Source organism: Chenopodium quinoa, unplaced genomic scaffold (assembly GCF_001683475.1).
Source record: "Chenopodium quinoa cultivar QQ74 unplaced genomic scaffold, ASM168347v1, whole genome shotgun sequence".
In the NCBI taxonomy this organism is placed as follows: domain Eukaryota; kingdom Viridiplantae; phylum Streptophyta; class Magnoliopsida; order Caryophyllales; family Amaranthaceae; genus Chenopodium; species Chenopodium quinoa.
In genome coordinates this window covers 670,814-688,536 of record NW_018744041.1, presented here as the reverse complement: position 1 = coordinate 688,536, position 17,723 = coordinate 670,814, and the positions used below count along the sequence as shown (strand labels likewise).

General features: G+C 31.6%; 2 protein-coding genes across 2 annotated transcripts; one reads left to right on the top strand and one right to left on the bottom strand.

Moving 5' to 3' along the window:
* Positions 1 to 937: 937 nt before the first annotated feature.
* LOC110690408 (HVA22-like protein a) lies at positions 938 to 4,104 on the bottom strand. Its single transcript, XM_021867232.1, has 5 exons — positions 3,674 to 4,104; positions 3,510 to 3,536; positions 2,457 to 2,579; positions 1,972 to 2,218; positions 938 to 1,366 (listed from the first exon to the last, which is right to left on the bottom strand). The coding sequence occupies exons 1-5, from the start codon at positions 3,742 to 3,744 to the stop codon at positions 1,277 to 1,279; spliced, it is 558 nt and encodes a 185-aa protein (XP_021722924.1). The 5' UTR covers positions 3,745 to 4,104; the 3' UTR covers positions 938 to 1,276.
* Positions 4,105 to 7,307: 3,203 nt separating this feature from the next.
* Positions 7,308 to 8,916, top strand: LOC110690561 (protein FAR1-RELATED SEQUENCE 5-like). Its single transcript, XM_021867423.1, has 3 exons — positions 7,308 to 7,712; positions 7,871 to 8,344; positions 8,425 to 8,916. The coding sequence occupies exons 1-3, from the start codon at positions 7,308 to 7,310 to the stop codon at positions 8,914 to 8,916; spliced, it is 1,371 nt and encodes a 456-aa protein (XP_021723115.1).
* Positions 8,917 to 17,723: the final 8,807 nt, after the last annotated feature.

Sequence of the window (17,723 nt, the reverse complement as noted above, 5' to 3'; positions counted from 1 at the left end):
TATAAGAAACTGAAATTTTGTAAGTTTATGTTTGAGTATGTAATTAAAGTTGTTTTTAAGGGATGAAAAAAGTATAAGGTACTAAAGGTGATGAAGATTTTGTTTCAATAAAATGTTAATAACAATTTTTTTGTCAGTTTTTTTCACTCTAGACTAAATAGCTAGGAAACTTTAGACATCATTTTATAATAATTCGTATTAGCTACGAGTAGACCTGGTTATTGGGCGGGTTGGGTCAGGGTCGGTTGCGGGTCAAGGTTAAAGAGGGTCAAATTTTATAGGGTCAATATAGGGTCGGGTCAATGCGGGTCGCGGGTCGATAATGGGCGGACCTACAAAATATCAATTAAAATAAATATTGGACAAAGCAATTATTAAATACATATGAATACAAATTCATCTATATAAGTATTTTTACATTATGTATTTTCTTTATCAACTAAATTGAAAAAACATGTTGGCCCTATATTGACCCTACCCAATAAGGGCCCTATTCATTAATAGCCCTGTCCATTAAAAGCCCTATAAGCTTGGCCCTGACCCTATTATCATTGGGCTACCATGTTCAATAACCACTTCTAGCTACGAGTATAAATTTAAAATGTTTGAAAGCGTCTGTGTACATCAAAATATCAAAGCTAGTCCAACTATTGTGACTGTTCTTGCCTTCGTTTCCACTTTCCATTATGCAAGAATCTAATATGATAAAATAAAGAAAATAGGTGAATTGACGACCAATGTTATTTGCTCTCTTACTTAATTACTTTGATAATATAGAAGTGTATCTCCACTGGGAAAGTGGGAAATATGTATGTAAATATTATCATTACGAGTTTATAGATAGCTTTGTAAACTTGAATCAACTAGTGAGAGGAAAGAGAGTCTAAAGAATACGAACACATTGAGGAACTCGGTCGAGGCAATTTTGAGGGAAGGGTTTACATGAAGCAATGTCCATACATTAATCAACAATATATATTGTTCCGAACACCTCGCCCCTAAAGATCACAATAAATTGGTTTCCATGGCAAGGAAATCTAACTAGTAGCTACAAATAGAGTAATGTAATTAATAATGTCCATACAACGGAAACGAGTCAGAACCGAGGATTTGATGAGCCACAATGGTACATCCCGTACAACAAAGAAAAAAATAAACGAAGGAAGTATATATTTACATCCAAAACTCAAGGGTGCAACAAAGTTAGTGAAACAAGACATACTGGCTCAACTGGCCGTCGAATCAACTCATGAGAGAGCTAGCCATATCAAAGAGATCAGTAATATCCATTATATTTATTATGAATTTTATGATCCTCTTCAAAAATCATGTAGTGTTTCCTCCTTGCTTTTGCTTCTCTATCAGCCTGCAATCACCAAGATGTTTATGTTACATTTTTAATGCATAATGTTCAAGTTAAACGGAAGATTTCATTGTGATCATACAAATTAAAATTTGACGAATTATTATTTGAAAAGCACCCTTTAGAGATACAGATCTAAAAGAACTCTGTTACACATGCCAAGAACCACTTAAACTGTCAATTCAGAGTGGACTTAACTCTACACTCTAAGATGTGTGCATCATTCTTTCCCTACCTCATCAGATTAGTATTAAGGTGATGGAAAAATCGACCAAAACAAGAAAAAGAAAAACTTTATAAAACCATAGACCTGTTATAAGTAATCCATACTCAATCACCAACCCAAAACCCAAACTCTTCTAAATCACTTGATGTAGTAAATTTGGTCCAACTACACCCTGCCAACAAGCTATTTGTCTAATATTATCTTATCATAATTCACAATAAGCATTTATATGAAAGAACTGAACCAAACCAACACGATCCGAATGACCTAATTGCCTCGTTTAGTAGACCATACTCGCCAGAACAATTGAAGTGAGTGAAAATTGAAGACCAATAGGGGAAAAACTTTTTCTTTTCAAAAAAAAAATTTAAGGATTAAGTACCTTTTTAATGATCCTCTCAAATGCCTCAGTTCCATTTTGTTCAATGTACTTCTCTGCAGCATATAAAATATCATCTTGTTTGCTGAATAAGTTCTTCTTAGGAATATACCACATGGTAGAAGTGGTAATTTGTGGGTTCATATAAAAAGGTCTAATAAAATGTCTATAAACATAAGTTGCTCCATTGAATTGAGGTAGCACCAACCAGCATGTGAAAAAAAGCTTTGCATAACTCCATATAGGAAACCTGAAACATTCAATTCCATGCACGAAATTGGCGTGGTTAGTTGATTAAAGTCATGAGATGGTATCGTGGTACCCAGAATTTAGAATCAAATCTCATCTGCATTATTTTTGTGTCGTGACTCTCTTTATACCAAAAGATATAGGCAAGACTATATAATTGTGTGCGAGTTATTTAATTCTATAGCCTTGTTATGTAGTTATAGACAAATTAGTTTTAAGAAGTAAAAGAGGTTGCTTACCATTCAAGGACTTTGGCAAATGAGAGTTCAAAGATGGTGATTAAGGAATATAACACCCAATAAGTAAGCCATTGTTGATCATCTGACCTTGAACCACTTTCTATGGCTTTGATTGAAGCATATCTAATACATGTCATACAGTGAGATTTTCACGTCATTAGATTATCATCAATAAATAAGTAAACCAGCAATAAGGCAGTACAGTAAGAGTCATTTACGACATGTACCACCATAAGTTTTTGATGCGGGTTTGTTCTCTCCAACTTAGTAAAACTTGTTTCAGTAAAATAAAATTAATTGAAGGAATAATAATAAATAAATTTTTGACAAGTATTAATTCATTTCTTCTTGTAACCTAAACATTATTCATGCTTTAAATTTCTCAACAAGAAAAAAAAAAAAAATCCTTAGTATAAAAAATGACATTATCTCTCTCGTCCCACTCCTATAATTATTTAGTGCTTGCAAAGTAGTAACGTGCAACTTCAGGTGCAAATGTCGCATGAAATCCAAATTATTGGACACTAAAATTTAGTACCAACATATATCAAATCTTTCAACCACCAACACAATATTTTTGTATAGTTTTTCAAAATGCCAACTAATTGTGACACCATTTCTGTCCATCCCAAAATAATGTTGTACAAACAATTTGAAACACTATTTTTTCTCCACAATATTACTGTTTTTACACTTTTAATAGTACCTCCATTTCATATTATTTGCAACGATTAAACATTTTTCCTCTCCAATTTATATCAAATCGTTGCAAATAATAAAAAACGGAGGTAATATGAGCCAAGATATGAAATACTGTAGTAATTATATACTCATATGTACTTAAATTTGTTCTTGTACATTTCATAATCTTCTAATAAGCGAAAAAAAGTCTTTGGTTACACCTACCTTCGTATTGTTCAAACAACACTTACTATCGTTAAACTCACACATTATTATACATTAGTTTACCAACTTATGAACAATTTAACTCAACATTGTACCAAAAAAAACAGAAAGAAAAACAGGAAATTGTTAAGAAGAAGAAAAACTTACAGAGGATAAACAAGAGCAACTAATGGCCTGCAAATATACAATATCAAAATATATATCAGAAATAACTAATTATAACAAAATTGAAAAATTTAAAAACCCTTTTAAAAATATGACTTAGCAAAAACAAAAATTGAATTTAAAACCCTTTAATAAAAAAGACTTACCCTGCAAGAACATCAAAGTTGCTAGCCACAACATAGAGAAAACTATGCTCATTTTTGCCAGATGAACCCATAATTTCCTCTGTTTTCTTTGATTTGAGAAAAATTGTAGTGAGAAAAGAAGAAACTTTTTTTTTTCCTAGAGATTCTCTTCAAAAAATAGTCAAAGTTATCATACTAAAAGCAGTGCATAATAAAAGTGTTGGTAAATTTAGAGTATTGTTTTTTCAAATAGTTTCAGAGTAAAGTGGGACAGTAGCAAAGAAACTTGGAGGAGTGATGTCTGGAGAAAGGAAATTATTTTGTGGAATCACGAAGATCGAGGCACCGAATTTGCGATATTATGTCTTTTTTTGTGGTGTTCGTGCAATGTGTATGAACACAATGCTCAATGTTTAGGGTTTTGTTTCATCTTAGTTTCTTCTTCATTAATTACATTTATCTCTTTCTTGTTGTTTATAGCACGATTTTCAGTAGATATGTAATACACACTAATACAAAATACAAAATATAAATGAACATTTTAATACTCGTTAGTAAAAATTTCAATGTTACTCTCTTTCTTGAAGTGTGTTTAAAACAAAGATGTATACATTACTCGAATGGGTTGATTATAAAGTTACCTTTAGGTAGTAGTGGAAACAAAAACAAATTATTACTCTATAATCTATATACATATATAAATGCATTAGCACTTTTCACATAGTAGTATCTTTATCGTGTGGAAACCAAAATACGACACATTATTGATTAAAGAGTTTTCTATTTAGGAGCTTAAACTTACTCCCTTTGTTGTAAAAACAATATAATAAGCAGTTAAGCACAAAGTTTTAAATGATAAATTATAGTTGGATTATCTATAATAGTACATCGTAGTAATAGCGTTGATATAATGATGAGCATAAGTGAGAAATACTCCGGGTATATATTTGTATTGTTTTAAATGGAATATTAGGTGTGAAAAGAGATGAGGGGATCAGAATAAGTGATGCTGAGCTATGCTCTAATTTAGCCACTTATTATCCGTCCAAAAAAACAAAAAAAAATTTAACCTCTTATTAGCAAGAGAGATGCAAAAGTAAATACAATTTTTTTTTTTTTTTTTTGACATAGTAAATACTTGAATGCATATAATGATATAACTATATAAGCCAACATAATCATTCAATTTGTTAATTAAGCAAACTTTCTTACCTCTTCTATTTTCCTAATATTCGAGGTAAAAGAATATATATATATATATAATTAAGATCCAACAAATATGGTAAAAGACAAATATAATAATTAAACATGTAAATTAAATTTCACATACACAAATAAATAATATAGGCTTACTTGTTAGGCCCTGTTTGATTCACCTTAATTTTGCTAAACTGAAATTATTTTTACTGAACTGAACTTAATTTTACTGAACTGAAATTATTTTTACTGAACTGAAATTATTTTTACTGAACTGAAATTATTTTTACTGATTTTCTATTATAATTCTTCTTTAAGAAAACTGAATTTTACTGAACTGAACTTATTTTTACTGAACTGAAATTATTTTACTGAACTGAACTTATTTTTTACTGAACTGAAATTATTTTTACTTAATATTATTTTTTTAAGGTAAAGAGAACAGGGCCTTACTAAATGAAAGCAATAACCAAAGACCCAAAGTAGTATTTGATTGGTGTACTAGTATCCGATCCTTTTATTGCTACATTGCATATTTCGTGTTTGATTCAAAACTAAAATTAGTTTAGATTTTGGGTTGATTAGGGTATTGAATATTAATGCAATTGTTCTTTTCCTTGTATAGATCGAATTGAATTTCTTAATTTATTTGAGTAATAAAACAAAAAAAAAACATGATTTTCAATCAATAATGAATACTAGTTAAAGTTTTGTATAACAATCCCATTTGCATGTACCCGGTGTACAATATTTTTACTGTACATCGGGTTTTCGTACGTGCTTTTTTTTAAAAAAAAAATCGCAGAATTTCAAATACCTAAAAATAAAAAAAAACGCAGAACAACAATGGAGGAGAGAGAAAGTGAGAAAACGCAGCTATCAATCATCCATTGAGGAGAGAGAAAGTGAGAAATCGCAAAAATTGCAGAAAACGATCATCAATCGAGGAGAAAAAAGGTTAGAAAACGCAAAAATTGCAGAAATCGATCATCAATCGAGGAGAAAAAAGGTGAGAAAACGCACAAATAGAAGAATTCGATCATCAATTAAGGACAAAGAAAGTGAGAAAAATTACAAATTGCAGAATTCGATCATCAATGGAGAATTCGACTTTCGACACAACAAATTGCAGCAATCTCATTCACGAATTGCTACAAAAACAGAGGCAAATTGAGACTGAATTTGAAATCGATTTAAATCGATCGATTATAGAAGAAGAAGAAACTAATTGTTTTGGAGATGAATTCGTACCAATATTCAACAATCCAGACAATGCAGATGAAGCAATCGATAATGCAGATGAAGCAATTGAGAATGCAGAAGACGCAATTCACAATGCAGAAAATCAAGTGGTTCCTGATAAATCAATTGATTCAAATTCAGAACAAACAACCAAATCAGATGCAACTGAAGGTAATTTCTATGAATTTTTGAGATTGTATGCAAAAAGTAACCCTTTGAATACATAATTGTTACCTTTTTCATGCATAAACGTGACCATACTTATGCCTAAATGTTACCCTCAAATTGAATGCAGAACTTTTTAGATTGCATGCAAAAAGTAACCCTTTGAATGCCTAAATGTAAAAGTGACCCTATTTATGCTCAAATGTTACACTCAGATTGTATGCTGAAAATTCAGATTGTATGCAAAAAGTAACCCTTTGAATGCCTAAATGTTACCTTTTTCATGCATAAAAGTTACCCTATTTATGCTCAAATGTTACACTCAGATTGTATGCAAAAAGTAACCCTTTCAATGCCTAAATGTTACCTTTTTCATGCATAAAAGCTACCCTATTTTCAAACGAATGTTACCCTTTTTTTTATGTTGTCTGTGGTTATTATCTGATTTGTTTGTATTAAATAACAGATACAAATCCAATTGATGCTTATGGTTTAGATCTTAGAGGATCATTTGTTGGTGTGGTAAGAGAAACTTTTGAAGAAATTTTGGAATTGTATGAAAACATGCTGCTATATTGGGGTTTTCAATAAGAAAACATACAACTAGATTCAAACAACACACAAAAATAGTAACTGAGAAAAACTATGTGTGTTCTGCTGAGGGAAAGAGACATTCAGGTCAGAAGAAAACAAAGTTAGTTGAAATTGTTGATGAAGAGGATGTAAATGTAAAAACAAGAAAGCCAAGACAAGTATCCATTACAAGATCAAATTGCAAGGCATGCATAAAAGCAAAAGTGAATAAAGAAGGACAGTTTGAGGTGGTGGCTCATGTTATTCAGCATAACCACGAGCTAACAAAGCCACAGTGGCATTATTTGCATCGTTCTGAAAGAAAAATGACAGAGGAAAAAGTTGTAACAATCAAAACAATGAAATCTTCAGGTCTAACTACAATGGACACTTACAATTACATGGCTACAGAGGCTGGAGGAGAACAAAATATAGGCCATAGTGTTGTAGATCACCTGAATTTCTGCTAAGGTTAAGAATGGAACAAATTGAGGCTGGAGATGCTCAAACTTTAGTGAACATTTTAAGTCAGGAACAATTAGAGGATCCAAACTTCTTTTTTAGAGTGAAGTTTGACAAAGAAGGAAGAATTTGCAATATCTTTTGGAGAGATTCAATGATTCTAGAAGACTATAGGATATATGGAGATGTTCTTGTCTTTGATACAAAATACAGAACCAACAGATATAATCTTATATGTGCTCCATTTGTTGGCATAAATAACCACTGGCATAATTGTATGTTTGCTTGTGCTTTTATTGAGGATGAAACGACAGATTCATTTGTGTGGTTACTACAAACCTTCTTCAAAGCTATGGAGGATAGAAAACCAACTTCAATATTCACTGACCAGGACCAAGCAATGGAAAATGCTATACTGGAGGTAAAAGATTTATATTGACATCTTACAGATTTGAGCTATGACAATAAAGTTTTCCTTTTTCACATAAAGTTACCCTTTTAGCTTCATAAAGTTACCCTTTTTAGTGCATAAAGTAACCCTTTTAACAGCATAAAATGACCCCTTTATTTTCAATGCAGGTGATTCCTAATACAAGACATAGACTTTGTATATGGCATTTGGAGCAAAATGCCATAACCAAATTTGGAGCTCTTAAAAAAGACAAAGAATTCAAATTTGCATTCAACCAGTGCTTAAAGATGTGTGTGACAGAACAAGAATTCGAAGCAAAGTGGCAAGCAATGTTGCAAAAATATGAGTTGACAGAACACTCTTGGTACAAAAGAGTGTATGAGTTGAAAGACAAATGGTGTCCTGCCCTTTGTAGAGATTTCTTTTCAGCAGGGATCTTATCGTCACAAAGGAGTGAAAGCACTAATCATGCCATAGGATTCAGAGCAAGTAAAGCAACTACTTTGACAGAATTTTATACCATATTTAAGAAGACAACTAATCGTTGGAGAAGCACAGAGAAATATGATGAGTTTACCTGTAGCAAGTCAATAGCATTCACTTCATTGCCTCTATCTGGAATGCTAAAGCATGCTGCACAGGTAAAAAGTTAACTGACAAGTACATAAATTACACCTAATATATGGCAATTTAAATGAAGCTACATGATTTTGATGTACAGGTTTTCACTTTATCACTCTTTAGAAATTTTGAAGAGGAGTTTGGATACTCTATGGCAACAACTGTTCAAATGTTAGGCAGTAATGAAGAATGCCTACTTTATCAAGTAACACTAGAAGACAAGCCATGGTCTGCACATCAAGTAAACTATATACAAGAGAGCCAAACTGTATGGTGTACTTGCAAAAACTTTGAAGCATCTGGATGGTTATGTTATTATTGCATCAGAATTCTACATTTGCATTCAGTAACAAGAATACCAGACAAGTATGTTTCAAAAAGATGGACTAAGTTTGCAAAAACAGAGGCATGGGATAGGTTGAAGAATCAGGATCCTAAACAGCAATATATTCCATGGAGGCAAACAGTGATGAGGAAATACTACAATCTAATCTTAAAAAGTCAAGAAAATGAAGAGACAAGAGCATTTATGGAAGAAAGCTTCAGAAACAGTCTTAAAATGGTGGAAGACTTACTTGCTAGTGCTGCTTAGAAAGAAAGTGCAGAAGCTGCTTCTAACATTCCTGATGTGGCAGACAACACTCAAAGCAATACTGACGCTTCTTCAGCATCGAGTACAAGCACATGTGTACCAATAATTCTTGATCCTAAAAGGGCTGTAACAAAAGGAAGAAGCAAGAGAGCAAAAGGAGGACTTGAAAAAAACAAGAGAAAAAGAAAACCAGCACTGCCACCTCCAAATTCAGAATTTGGATCAAAGACACCTAACTTACGACTCTTTTAAGATCTTTTTTAGAACATTTTTTTTTTCGAAATTAATATACCTTGTATTGTTAAACTATTTTTCTTTTGTTTTTTTACTCTATGACTAGTTTAATGAAAATGTGATTGACACTTTTATTAGCACATGTTTAATTATTGGAACACATCAACTTATGTTACCCTTTTAACATATAAAAGTAACCCTTTTCATGCATAAAAGTGACCTTTTTCATGCATAAAAGTTATCCTTTCTATCCACTAAATCAACCTTTTCTTTGGCAATAGTTACCCTTTCTGTTAATAAAAGTTAACCCTTTTATCAATAAAAGTTACCCTTTTCATGCATAAAAGTTACACTATCTACCCACAAAAGTATACCTTATCATGTATAAACTTATTATTTCTACCCACAAAAATAACCCTTTTTATGCTACAAAGTAAACCTTTTTATGCATGAAAGTGACCTTTTTCATGCATAAAAGTTATCCTTTCTATCCACTAAATCAACCTTTTCTTTGGTAATAGTTACCCTTTCTGTTAATAAAAGTTACCCTTTTTATCACTAAAAGTTATCCTTTTCATGCATAAAACCCCTGGCCCTTTTATTTTACAGAAAAAAGTGTCCCTTTTCATGAATAAAAGTGATCCTTTTTCTACATAAAAGTGACCCTTTTCATTGCTAAAATTACCATTTCTAACAATAAAATCTACCTTTTTCTATAAATAAAAGTTACCCTTTCTATAAATAAAAGTTACCCTTTTTGCATAAAAGTTACCCCATAAAAAACATAAAAATAAACCTTTTAATTACTTTATGTATTCACATACATCAGTATTCCAAAAACAACTAAAGACTTTAAACTAAGTTTAATTACATCATTAAACTTAATGTATGCACATACATTAAGTTTTTTCATTGTTAAAAAAACCAACTAATCAGCTAACAACTATCAATTATTTCACTATTTAGAAGGAGTAAACTTTTTTGCCTGCTTTTTTGCCCTTTTTCCTTTGTTCTTTTCCTCTTCTCCCTCTGCCTTTGCTTCTGCTTCTGCTGCCATTTTTCTTTCTTCTGTTTCTCTCTTCTTCTTTGCAGCAATTGCAGCCTTTAATCTTTCTTCAATTCCATTGACATAAGCAGGATCTTTCTTCTTCTCATTGAACTTGTGTAATTCTGACAACACATCGTTCCTAGATTCATTCAAATCACATAGTACCAGTGTGGTACAGATCTCTCCTCGTAAAAATTTCCTTCCATTAATCTCAAAACAGCAAAAAAAATAAAAATTATCAATATGTAATTAATAAAAGCATTAGAAAGGAAAAAACTACATAAACTATATAGATAATTACTGTTTTGAGATCATTTAATTTGAACGATTCACCAACAAAATGGAGCATGTGATACATGACAAAGACCCCACAGTCCAAATTGTCAACTTTTTCTTTTCTCCATTCCAACTCAACAACTTCAAAACCATAAGAAGGTAGCTGAGAACTCTTTGGATGATTTCTTTTGCCAAGAAAAGCACCCATTTGAACACACTGACATAAAATATAAAAGTTTAGAATACATTAAAATCAAAAAAGTTAAAATGGAAATAATGAATCAACAGTAACATAACAAAAAAAACAAACATAAACATACCATCTTTGAACACAATTCTTTTGTATAAACAAGAGCAGAATCAGTCCAGATAATGTTGTCAAGATAATATACCAACTCTTTTGTATGATCAATAACATACAAAATGTAGTGATTCTCAATAAGAACAGGAAAATAGATCTGAAACAGTAAAATTAAAGAGATTTAAACAGAGCATATCATAAAGAGAACTCTTTTAAATTTATTACATTAAGTTTAGAATAAAAATACCAGATCAGCATCCATTATATTACATTCTGGATTCTCATAACTAACCCAACCTTCCCATATGTCGTGCAAATCCTTAACAACACTAGATATGTTACCTTTGCCAATATTGTCACAAACATGCAAGAATGAAAACTATTAAAGTATAAGATCTCAATAATATATATATAAAGTAAATGTGTTAAGATATAAAAAAAAGGAATGAAATAACTTACACTCTGCCTAACACCGAAGAAGAATTTTCGAGGACCAGTAGCCTGAAAACATGCTTTCTCATTCAAATACAGACAGAAGCAATCAATAACGCACCATCGAATCCTGAGTGGAGCAACAAGGGACACCATGTCTTCTCTTGGAATTAAAAAGTTCATTCCAAAAGTAACAAGGCTCTCACTAAAACAATAAAAAAATAAGATCAGCATTAAAAAAAATATATAAGAAAAAAAACAGATAAAAAAATAATTATAATAAAAAAGGACACTTAACTTCCTATCCATTGAAACATCCTTCAGCAAACAATAATCGAGAATTTCCAAATGTAACTGAGGCAAATTCTTGAAAATCCGAGCATTTCTCTTTACAAAAAGAGTTACAAAAGGCACCTGTACACCTACATGTCCACAGTCCAGAGAGCATAGAGATTTATTTGCTCTGAGTCGAGGAGGTTCATTTTGATCAATATGCCCGACAGGAATATTTTGAGTAGGACCAGGAATGATAGCAGAAGGTCCAGAACCATTAAGGCCTTCATTAACTATTTTTCCATGACCATTGTCATCATCCTTAGGAATATTTTCATTGAAACCTTGTGCAGGTTCTTTTTCAGGAACAAAATCTTTGTTACCTTCTGTAGGTTCATAAAAACCGCGAAACATATCATGTACAGACTTCATTTTATTACACTCATCAATTAAACCATCTAAAATCTTCAAATAATGAGGATTAGAGAGTAGCAGTTCAGTTTGAGAAACTGAAACAAAATCATCAGAAGATAATGAAACACTTCTGCGAGAAGTAATCAAATCATTCAAGGTTTGAAAACCAGTTGACTGAACAAATAATAAAACATCTATATTTCTTTTAAACAAAAGAAACGTTTCATGAACAACCTACAAACATATGAACAATGAAAAAAAAATGTTACAAATAAAAATAATAAAATAAGTAGGAAATCTAAATATATGCTAAAAGTGACCCTTTTAAATGCATAAACTGACCCTTTTAAATGAAAAAAGTTACCCTTTTGTATGAATAAAGTAACCCTTTTAACTTAATATTGAAGATAACTTTAATGCATATAAAGGGTAACTTCGGTGCAAATAAAGGGTAACTTTGGTACACAAAAAGGGTAACTTTTGTACACAAAAGGGTAACTATTGTACACAAAAGGGTAACTATTGTACACAAAAGGGTAACTATTGTACACAAAAGGGTAACTTTTGAACACAAAAAAGGGTAACTTTTGTACACAAAAAGGGTAACTTTTGTACACAAAAAGGATAACTTTTGTAAACAAAAAGCAATAATAACTAAACATATAAGAAAACAGAACACTTACATCAGTTGAAATTTTTTTAATTTCTTCATCGGTCATAATACCTTCTGGAAGCTCAAATGCAACAATGCGACCAGTGGTACCACTTGTAGAAGGACCCTTATCATAACCCAAAGTAGGAGCTGGCTTAAAAATAGTTCCCCTAAAATTAAGTTGTGACACAGGATATGTAATAGTATCCAATGGTCCCTGCCCATAACCACCAGCTTTGATCTCTAACTTAATTCGCTTCTTAATCTTTACATCCGTCCAATGTTGAATTAAAGGAAGAGTACTACTTTCCTTTTCACCTTGAAAATTTAGACGATGAAAATACATAATTTGCAAAGCCAACAAACAACCACTAACATTTTGAGCATTTTCATCATCCTTATACTTCTGAACAGCCTTCTTTAACTTTTTTAAAACATATGAACACCAATCAAAAGTTTTAATTTCATCAACTTTTTCAACAGCTTTCAGCAACTTCAATGAAACAGTCCTATTAGTAGTAGGAGCTAAAAAGCTAGACATAGCTTGAAGAACAAAACACCTCTTAAATTCTTCCCCTCCATCAACCAAATCAACCATCCTAGACTCCAATTTTGACAAATGAAGAGGTTGCTTACCAGAAAGACCATAATCAGATCTCCATGCCTGAATGATACGTTTATCTACACTTTCATCTTCAGAATTTTTATTAAGTTTAGGAACACAAATATCACTCAAAGGCAAGCAAAACACATCGCATATATCATTTCTAGTAACAACAAATTCTTTACCAGTAGCGATGGTAAACATGCAGCTACCAGCATTAAAGTTTTCAACAAGCCAAGGTAGCATTTGACGATTAAGAGTTTTCAATTTAAGATGTAATAAACCTCCAAAACCAATTTCTTCAACAACCTGTTTTTGCTCAGGACTAAAGTTCTGCAGCAATATTTCCAATGAATAGGGTCTACATATCGCAATGATACTTCTTTGCTCCCTAAATAGAAAAAAAAGAAAGAAAATGTAACTAAAACAATATAAAATAAAAACAAAATATAATTAAAAATGTAATAAAAAAATATGTATACTTACACAAAAGATTCAGAATCAGATTCAGAAAGCATTTCATAATCAGAATCTTCCACTGTATTAGCTTTCTTAGGTACAATTTTGGCCTTCTTAGGAACTATTTTGGCCTTCTCAGACTCTGGTTTGTCACTCTCAGGAATTTTCCCAGCCTTTTTAGATACTGCTTTGCTCTTCTCAGGAGCTATCTGGGTCTTTTTTGGTACTGGTTTAGGCTTAGCAGGCTCTTTAGGCTTTCCTTTTCCTTTTGTAGGCTTTTTATAACGATAACCACCTATTGAACCACTTGTATTTAATTATTAAAGTAATATAAATACAAATTCAGAAATTACTCATGGAAAAATATAGAATAATGTGCACAAATGACACTTTTAAATGCATAAAGTGACCCTTTTAACAGCACAAAGTAACCCTTTTAACAGAACAAAGTGACCCTTTTAACATCACAAATTGACCCTTTTAACAGTATAAAGTGACCCTTTTAACAGCATAAAGTGACCCTTTTAACAGCAAAAAGTGACCCTTTTAACTGAAAAAGTTATTCATTTAACAACATACACTGACTCTTTTCACAGCATAAAGTGACCCTTTTAACATCACAAAGTGACCCTTTTAACATCACAAAGTGACCCTTTTAACAGCATAATGTGACCTTTTTAACAGCATAAAGTGACCCTTTTGTATGCATAAAGTGACCCTTTTATATGCAAAAAGTGACCCTTTTTTTGCAAAAAGTGACCCTTTTAACTGAAAAAGTTAATCATTTAACAACATATAGTGACTCTTTTAACAGCATAAAGTCACCCTTTTAACATCATAAAGTGAACATTGTCAAAACATATAAATGACACACATGTCTATTACTCAAACACAATGAGCAATGCATATATGCATGTTAATCAAACACAGATGCACAAACACAATGCGAATATGCCTACTATACACATAATCTTATTAAAACATAAAACCTAAACAAATAATCAGTTTAATTAGCATTCTCTGACTAAAACCTAACATACAAAATTTGAAGAATAATAAGCAAAATTTTGAATCAATTATATACAATGAACAATAAGATAAAGCAAAATTAAACATAATAACTTCATAATTCAAATTCAATTATCATAATATGCATAAAAAATCAACTGAAAACTATAAAAAATAACATGCACTACTAATTCGACATATATAAGAGAAATTTCAATTGAAAATTTTGAAAAAATGATGAAAAATTTAAGTAAACACACCTTTTTCAGCATCTACAGCCTTCTTTGTAATCTTCTTCTTCACCATTGCAGAATCAACACTATGAAAATCGAAAACAAATTCAAAATAAAAAAACCTAAAAATCAAAGAATCAAAACAATTTAAACTAACAAAAATCTCAAAAAAATAAGTAAACGAACCTGAATTAAGCAAATAACTTCACCAGTGAAAAAGAAGAAAGAAAAAGCTCGAAAATCAACAATGGGGAGAGAGAAAACGCTCGAAATCGCCAGTTACTTGCTTTTTAGAGAGAGAAAAACGAAGAGAGAGAAAGCTATAGTGAATGAATGAAGAGAGAAAAGTTCTATTTCTTTCTTTATTTTGGCAATCATTAGGAAGCACGTGCCAAACCCACTAAATTGGCAGTTGATGCTTGTCCAAAAATTCCGCCATTCATTAAATTAATGAACACCGTTTTTTTTTAAAAATTTGTGTTTGTATAATGCATGGATTTTACTAAATAATATAGTGAAGTACAACATTTAAAAAATATATATAACAAAATTACTTGATTTAAAATATATACATATCAAAATATTTCGTTTCAGTGTGATTGGAAAATATATAATCGCCAAAGTGGATGAATATATACCCTATAACTAATTTTCATGAAGGACAGACCCAAAAAATAGATAGATAGATATATTAATTAATTGAAGTGAAGGAAAAATTTTCAACCAGTGACATATGGTATCACTGGTTTCGCTTTTAGTAGTAATTAAGTTATTGATTATTGATTTTTTTTTTTTTTTTTTTTTGAAATGAGCAAATTCAAAAAAAAAAAATTATTCTTATATGCTTGATTAATATCACACTCGGTTTTTTTTTTTTTTTTTTTTTTTTTTTTTTTTGAAATAATAAGAATATATTGAGAATTTAAGGTGATCGAACACCTTTTCCCCTCCCCTCCCCCTTGCTTAACATTACATTAAATTAAAGATAATTGAATACTTAATACAATAAGATATGGAGTATATGTATATATCAATTAGCTACTACTCCGTAGTTAATTACTACCAATAGTACCAAATAAGGTCTTAAAAGACTTTACATCATCAGATATGTCATTTTTGGTTCTAACACGCTTAAAGATGGGCTAAAATTCGAAAGTCCTTACCTAGCTGGAGATAGCTTGAAAATTAATGACAATCGGCCCATAAGGAAACAGCATGGGTAAAACTACCGACCAACTCCTCTATGTATCCCATTGCATTTATATATATATATATATATATATATATATATATATATATATATATATATATATATATATTTTTTGATGGGACCATTGCATTTGCTATTGTCCTAATGTTCTTGTGCTTTAATTTGTTGCATTAAATAGAATACTAAACTGAATTGAGCTGAACTGAACTGTGAGATGAACTGAGCTGAAATTAAGCTGAAGAGAATAAACCCTAAACACTTCGTATTACACTTTGTAGTTGTAGTACGTATTATGAAACCAATGTTAATCCATCAATCAACAAGAGTATCACCTTTGGGTTGTAGTACTACGTACTTTTTTCAATGCTTGGTATGCTCTATATTCTGAGCTTCCCCCAGTTCATAAGCCTTATGAACCAAATTCGTTCATAAGATGGCATTTTCGAAAATATTGAAACATCTTTCAATATTTTATTATTTTCCCTCTTTTTAGCTGACATGGCACTTAACTGGGAATATTTTGGCCGTTAGAGCGTGGGTAACAATACTTCAATTCCCATCCCGTTTTGTGTTCTCCTTCAGAAGCTATGCCTCACCATTCGTCTGGAGAACACGATCTCATCAAGCTGTGCTCACTACATCTGCAATCCATTTTTTCAAGGTTTGAATATTGCGAGATTCCGAATTGATGCCCCTTAGCGTAATCTGACATTGGTACCAGCTGAATTGGTAACTATTCCTTAGTTTTTCGAAAACCCTAGTTTTTGCAAAGTCGTTAATTAAACCATTTTTCTTCGAAAACTTTGAACTTTCCACCATAAACGTCACGTATAAACTGTCCTCAAACCGATATAGCTGAGCTTCAAGCTTTCAATCATGGCGGCTTTGTCAACTAATCCTTCAACCAGTTTATTTTGCTCTTTAAAAAATGGGTTTAAGCAGGATTGTAAGGATTTCCATGCTTTGGATTTGGGGTTTTATCCAAGAAAATGGAAGAACTTGGAGTGTGATAAAATGGTGGTATCTGCTACCAATGTTGATCAAAAGGGCAGTGATAGTAATCTTTCCTTCAATGGATCTTTTCCCTCCTCTCGATCAAAGTATGCCATTTCTAATTGGATAAAACCATAATTATAAGGAAATTAGGGGTTTTAATTGCTGAAACTAATTGGAAGTAATTGAAGAAAGAGGTAATTCGACTCACCGCCACCACCTCCTCCACACTTTATCATCCGTATATAGCAAATTGGTACAGGCGAAGAGCTTTCAGACAAACCCAATTGCTTTGTTGAATTCACAATCCCATTCAGATGCATAATCTTGTTGTTATTGAAGCTGGGTGCAACGGGATGGAAATTAATAACGGGATGTCAAAATTAAATAAACTAACGGCGCTATGTTGAAGTTAAGAGGCAAGTTTCATTTGGACGACTTTACCCTTACTATTATTGCCGAAATGACGCGATTACCCTCTTCTGAACGAATTTCGTTCATAAGCCTTATGAACGAGGATTTTCTCCTATATTCTCATGTTAGCATTCAACAATCTCCATGTTTAAACTTTAATTTAAATACTACTCCGTAGTACACAAATAATGAAAGCACCATAAGTCCACAACCCCACACAACAATAGTAAAATACATACTCCATAATTCGTTGGGG

Bases quoted from the DNA above. Each gene is read 5' to 3' on its own strand.
- LOC110690408 (XM_021867232.1), bottom strand. From the start codon at position 3,744: ATGGGTTCATCTGGCAAAAATGAGCATAGTTTTCTCTATGTTGTGGCT. The intron at 3,537-3,673 runs GTAAGTCTTTTT...GTATATTTGCAG, and splicing joins AACTTTGATGTTCTTGCAGG to GCCATTAGTTGCTCTTGTTT. The intron at 2,219-2,456 runs GTAAGCAACCTC...TGAATGTTTCAG, and splicing joins TTTGCCAAAGTCCTTGAATG to GTTTCCTATATGGAGTTATG.
- LOC110690561 (XM_021867423.1), top strand. From the start codon at position 7,308: ATGGAACAAATTGAGGCTGGAGATGCTCAAACTTTAGTGAACATTTTA. The intron at 7,713-7,870 runs GTAAAAGATTTA...TTTTCAATGCAG, and splicing joins TGGAAAATGCTATACTGGAG to GTGATTCCTAATACAAGACA. The intron at 8,345-8,424 runs GTAAAAAGTTAA...TTTGATGTACAG, and splicing joins TGCTAAAGCATGCTGCACAG to GTTTTCACTTTATCACTCTT.